Genomic DNA, 6,760 nt, shown 5'->3' on the forward strand with positions numbered 1-6,760 from the left:
CTATATTTTGAGGACATGAATGATGATTTAATGAACATCCATATATGCTTAAAATAGTTGCAAGACTACAAACTTTGGTTATATATCAAAAGAAGAGATGCATCTTAACAAAAAAATTTCGGCTGAAGTGGAACTAATCAAATATATCTGTTGAGTGCTTTGAAATCATCTAACAATCGACTTTATCTCTTTCTTTTTCTCCTTTGTTTAATGATGACTTCGTTTTGATTATATAATTTAAGTATATACACTAATTTTTTTTTTTGATATAATTTCTTGTATTTTTCTTTCAGTTGAAATTTTTTTATTAAAAATTGAATGTAATAAGCATGTTGTCGTCGAATGAAGTAACCAAAAAACCTCAAAGGTTTCATCTCTGTATTTCTTTTTTTCTTTATTTTAATCATGATTATATTTTAATTATGTTATTTAACTATGTATATTTTAGTATATCATTCATTAGTATCGTAGTTGAATTTTTAATTCAGTTTGTTTGTTGAATTTGAAATATAAGATATTAATTAGGTTTTGAATCTTGATATGTAGAGCTTTTATTTGGATGATGAATTTTAGGGTCATAACCGACTCTTTCAATTTGGAGCTTACTAATTTATCAATTACATTATTTATGTAATATGCTTAGCAATTGATTAAATTTATTTATTTTGTAACTCAAATATATTGCTTAGTAATATTTATGTAGTTTTTTAAAGTTATATGCTCAATGATATAAGTCACACACTTAATAATTTTCTCATTTTATATACATAATTTTATTATTAACGTGACTCACACGTGCAATGCACGTATCCTAATCTAGTAGATTTAAAAAGAAAAGAATAACAATAGAACAAGTAGAAAATTTATGTACAAACAACATAAATCCCCTAGATTAAGAAAGTAATTACACAAAATCCCCTCTTATTTTCTCTCTCCCAAATTTTGGCAAATATACTCATACAATTGTCTATACATTATACTTTGGTGGAATGTATAATGAAACTATTATTCCTAAAATTAAGGTAATTGAAATCAGTAATTATATTACTGTTCCTTAATTAGTGGTAATAATTAGATATCATTAACTCATATATGGATAAAACTAGTAACTAAAATTTGAATTTAAAAAAAAAATATACAAGACAAATTTTATTTTATGTGTTATTTAATTGAAGATCTGGAAACGAAAAAGGTTCTAGTGCTGAAAAAAATTTCTTCAAAAAAAATCTCAAATAGCCACAAAATTGTTCTACATACGTTCTTCAAAAATTCAAAAAACAACATGAATATTCCAATATTGCTGCGGTATTTTAGAATTGAGTCAGAAACTAGTTATAAGTCATACAAAGGTGATGCAATAATTATTTCGGAAAGTATTACTTTCTTGAAATTGATTTCTACTATCACCATGGGGTTGAATATAGACAAAGTGCGTAAAAAAAATTGAAGTGAAATATGTGGTTGAAGGAAACTCTTCTCCAATTGTAATAAGAAACGACAATGGAGTGAGAGTTTACATTGAGTTAAAGAAACCACTTGCTGTTTGGTTAATTTTTCGCTTTGTATTTCAAGTTACGACAAAGCCAATAGTGAAATAGTGTTTGATAAAGCCACTATTTCTATAATGTGTATCGAGTGTAGTGAATATGATTTGGTTGCATTAACAGTTGTTGAAACGGATAATCAGTATGCTCTATATGTGCCTGAAATGAAAGTTAAAAACTTCATTACTGATTGTAAGAATACTGAAATAATGGTGAGTCAGATATACAAAGATAAGGAAACTCTTGTTTCAGTAATGGCTAGACACGCAATAGCGAATGGATTCAACACAAAAGCGAAACGATCCAATAAAAAAAGGTATGATGTCAATTGTATCTCCTGATCTTATAATATATTGATTTTTTTTATGTTAAGAAATTTATGTTGTGTATTTTTGTTAACTTTTGATATGTAATGCTATCATATGAATGTATTATGTGATATATTATGTGTTGGGTAATGTATAATTAAATCGTGTCAGGCGAAGAAATGTATGATGCATTGGTTTAATGGATTGTGAACTTGTTTGTCTGTTATTACTGTTTTTTGAAGTAAATATTTTGAATGTATAATTTAAATTATACATTACAGAGATATGTATAATATAACTATGGCATTGAAAGTTTTTGTTTTTTTGTTAGTAATATTTTAATTTTTAATATTTCTGTTTTATACATTGATTAAGTTTTTATTTGTTGTTGCAGATATCTACTGATAACATGAATACGTACTTTAAGAAATTTAATTCTTTGATTAATGTGTTGTATTATTTAGCTTTTTTTATTTAAAAAAAGTATGTATAATGTAGATTATACATGCAGAGAAATGTATAATATTACTGGGCAGTTGCTGGAATAAATTTATTTTCTTTATATTTTCAAGATTAATACTTTTAATTAATACAATGACTAAGTTTTTATATTTTGATACAGCTATGTACTCATTTGTTGTAACGAAGATTGCCAGTGGGTCATGAAGGCCTCTTGTATGAATGAATCAGAATTGTTTGTGATTAAAACATTTGTTTCGGAGCATAGTTGCAGTCTTAGGGACCGAGTGCTGAATAATGTGGTTGCGACAAGTAATTTTGTGAGTGAATTTACTGCCCCAAAATTAATCAATCACAAAAGAATACACACCCCCGCGGACATTATCGAAGAGATGAAAGCTGTTTACGGAGTTGACATTAACTACACAAAAGCATGGCGTGCAAAAAAAAAAGCGATTGCGATGCTTAGAGGTGGACCAGTAGATAGATACAGAAAAATGCCCTGTTATATATATATGTTGAACCAAGTGTATCCCCAATTGCACATTCGAATGCATAAGGTAGCGGATAACGAGTTTAAATACTTATTTATTGCATTGCGCCCGATGATTAGGGGTTTTAAATTTTGTAAAACTGTTGTTGTTGTTGTTGACGGGGTACATTTAAGTGGTCCATATAAAGGAACATTTGTATCGGCAAGCACATTAGATGGTGCAGGTATTGTGCGTTTAAGTTTTTTTATGTTGTACTTTTTTTTTGTTTTGTTATTTATATTATATTATCTTATACATTGATGTTTTATTTATAATAAATCAAACCTTGAGTTTATTTTTTTAAAAAAATTATTGAATTTTTTAATTTATATGTAGGTTATATTCTACCATTAGCTTACGGTGTTGTTGATTCAGAGAATGACAACGAGTGGATTTGTTTTTTTCAAAAGTTTCGAGAGGCATTTGGTGAAACAGACAACATGTGTGTTGTTTCAGACAGAAATGAAAGTATCATAAAAGGTGTAAGAATTGTTTATCCTAATGTCCCTCATCTAGCTTGTATATGACATTTATTGAAAAACGTTTGCCCCCATTTTAGGAAAATCAAAGATAGACTTAGTAACCTTTATTATTCCATGGCTAAATCTTATAACAAAGAAGATTTTGAATATATTATGTCAAAGGTTGCTAAGATTGATCAAAGAGTTAAGAAATATCTGGAGGAAGCTGGGTATGAAAAATGGGCTCAGTGTCACTGTCCTGTAAATGGAGGTAGAATAATGACTTCAAATATAGCCGAATATATTAACGGTTGTTTGGTTGAGGCTAGAAAACTTCCTATTCTAGGTTTCCTAGAAGAAGTTAGAATATTATTTGCTGCATGGAATTGTAAGAAAAACGAAATTGCATCGTACACAAATACAACTCTTGGCAGAAAATTTGAAGATATTCTAACTCATAATGGTGTTAAATCTTTGCGGATAACAGTATGTATTAAAATAATTATGGAACAGAAACTTTGTTTTACATTAAGTGTATATTAATATTTTTGCATCTGAAACATGTTATGCCTTTTGGTAACAGGTTAAACCAGCAGGAAGTTATCTTTATTGTTCTTATGATTCGGGACGGAGGTACATTATAGATATTGAGCGTGGCACGTACAATTGACCGATATCACATTGATGAAATACCTTATCCACATGGAATTGCCGTATTCAAAAGTAAAAATGTGGATGTAAAGGATTATGGTCGTTATTGCTCTGAATTGTATAGGCCACAAACCATAGTGAAGACATATGAACTCCCGATAGTTCCAATGCCAGACAAGAAGGATTGAAATGTTCCATGTTTTGTTGATGATGAAGAAGTTTTGCCGCCCAAATATCGAAGACCTCCTGGTAGGCCAAAAAAAGTAAGGCATTTGAAATCAAGTGAATCATTGTCTTCAAATTCAAACCGTCGCGGTAAATGCGGAAGAGTCGGTCACAATCATAGGACTTGTGGTTTCTTTTCAAAGGAATCATGATGAAGATATTATGTTTTTCTACATGTTGATTATTTGTTTATTTTTAGTAGTATAATCATATTAATTAGATTTCTTTGGAATGCTAAAACAATTAATTTTAAGTTTTTTTGGTTGCTATTTGAGTTTCACTTGTTCATTTAATATTTAGTAGTATTTCAATAGATTGTGTAATTTTTTGTTTATCATAATTCGTATCATATCACTGTAATTTTCAACTGATTGGTGTATGTGTTATGTTGACTGAGAAATATAACATTCACTTAAAAAATAGTTGAAACATAATCTCTATGAACTGTTATACGTTAGTATTTAATGAGTAAGAAATGTATGATTTAGCATTATACGTTGTGTTGGTGTATTATCTTTCACATGAAAAAGTGTCATTCTAATCAATATTAATTGTTACACGTTATACGTTTATATAAAGAATGGTTTTGTTCATTTAAGAATGTATAAATTAGATTATACATTTGTATCATTGTATGAAATTGTGTACTGCTTTAAAAAAGTGATTCTGGTAAACTATGTTTGAAAATTTTGTTTAAGAAAATATAAAGTGTGACAACAGGAATATATGTTATGTGTAACATATATTTAATGTATTAATTATTAGTGTAATGTAGTTTTTCCTAAAAGAAAATTTACGTTACAGTAAAAATATTATGTGTTCAAATGCAATGGCAATATATTTTTATTTTTGTTTGTACAAGTCGAAAATAAAAGAATATAAGGCAAACTCAAATTAGACCCAAAAAATTTTTGTACCATAACAGTATTGTGTAAGAAACTACTAATCAATTGCTTAAAAAAAAGAAGACATACATAAAATGTTCATTAACCATAAGAAAGTATTACTGGAAATGTATAACATTAAACATCAAAATAAGAAATAGTTCTTTCAATGCCAACAATTAGAAAACATTGCTACTCTAAAGTAACAATTGCATTTGCTTCAATTTCTTTGATAACACTTTTCCTTGGTTGAGGCGGATCTCCATTATCACTCGTTTACCCTTCATTTTCCTTTTCCACTCCGTAATGCCATAGTAAGGAAGCATAGCGTGCATGTTGACATGCAGAATCAAAACCACATGAATGAACTTGTAGTCCTTCGCTTAATATTTCTGCATAGGCACACACAAATATGCCACAGTCCCTGCTTTGAAAAAAATAAATAATAATAATAATCAGTAAATCAATTCTAACATTATTATACATGAAAAATAAACTGTAATTTACTTAAAAACTATCAGGTGCTTGTTGTGGGATATTTTCCACATAGTCAACATCAAATGGGATTTCATTTACAAGACCAGTTTGTTGAGTAATCTTTCCTTTGTAAGCTTCAAGTGATGCCCAGTCAGTTCTCTCAGTCTGATCATAAAAGCCATTGTTTGACAAGTAAGTTGGAAGCATAACTGCAAGCTTTTGTATTTCAATTGGAGGTTCTTTTTTCCTTTTACTTAACAGTGAGTCATACACACGTATTAATCTTTCCTTCAAAACAATCACAGCCAATACCCAATAAAATTCTTTATCGCAGTTAATTGGAACATATACCTCATCAACCATATACCATGGTAATCCAGCAGGCATATAGAATCCCTGAATTATATTAGCAATAGCATCTTCATTCTTAGCCACCACAATTGATTCTACATAGTCTTGTTGTGTGGATAGGTCAACTTTCAGTTCCACTGGATAATAGCAAGTATGTGTCTTCTCAACATATGTTTTAAAGAAGCAACTTGTCTTTGTATATCAATAATTATCACTCAGCTGAATCTTTGATTTCTTTCTCAAGTGGTAGAAGAACACATCTAAATTCTACAAGTGAAAACAGGGTAAAATAGTAAAATTCGACCTTAATTGTTGAGTATATGTATGATATACAGCTATGCTGTAGTTACATGGTATTATAAATGACATGTTGGTTAAACTTGAAGAAATTATAATGGAAAATACTGCATGTATGATATGTTATTATACATCGTCTAACATGTATAATATGTTATTATACATACGTTTTCATGTATGCTATGTTATGCTATTGTTGAATATTAAGTATCAGTAAAAGAATTTATGTTATGGATAATAGTTAGAATAAGTTACCTCATCGTTCCAGCATGTCTTGCATTCAGACATCAAGTCAAACCAATTTTTTGACTATGGGTATGCAATGACAAAGTCCAATTGTCTGTAACCTAACCCAGAAGCATTTACTCTATAGCGGTTGTCCGTCTCTTTCCTGGAAAATAATCATTGATTACACATGATAGTAACCCTTAAGATTAAGATGACAAAGTATTGTTAGGCAAAAATATAATACCAAATTTCTTACTTGGCAGAAGATTTCAGCAATCCTACGGCAATCCACTGGGAGTAATCAATCATGAATTCATTAGGTAAATCTTGGTTGATGTTGTA

General features: G+C 29.2%; 1 protein-coding gene across 1 annotated transcript; it reads left to right on the forward strand.

Annotated features, from left to right (window-relative positions):
- Positions 1-1,500: 1,500 nt before the first annotated feature.
- On the forward strand, positions 1,501-3,975 carry LOC124894758. The gene is made up of 6 exons (XM_047405301.1): positions 1,501-1,505; positions 1,573-1,860; positions 2,475-3,028; positions 3,181-3,286; positions 3,404-3,791; positions 3,889-3,975. Exons 1-6 carry the CDS (start codon positions 1,501-1,503, stop codon positions 3,973-3,975), a joined length of 1,428 nt encoding a protein of 475 aa, XP_047261257.1.
- The last annotated feature ends 2,785 nt before the right edge of the window (positions 3,976-6,760 follow it).

The sequence above is a fragment of the Capsicum annuum genome, unplaced genomic scaffold (assembly GCF_002878395.1).
Source record: "Capsicum annuum cultivar UCD-10X-F1 unplaced genomic scaffold, UCD10Xv1.1 ctg77234, whole genome shotgun sequence".
NCBI lineage: Eukaryota > Viridiplantae > Streptophyta > Magnoliopsida > Solanales > Solanaceae > Capsicum > Capsicum annuum.

Coding starts and splice junctions, on each gene's coding strand:
- LOC124894758 (XM_047405301.1), top strand. Junction 3,029..3,180: donor AAGCACATTAGATGGTGCAG/GTATTGTGCGTT, acceptor ATTTATATGTAG/GTTATATTCTACCATTAGCT. Junction 3,287..3,403: donor TTTGGTGAAACAGACAACAT/GTGTGTTGTTTC, acceptor CCCCCATTTTAG/GAAAATCAAAGATAGACTTA.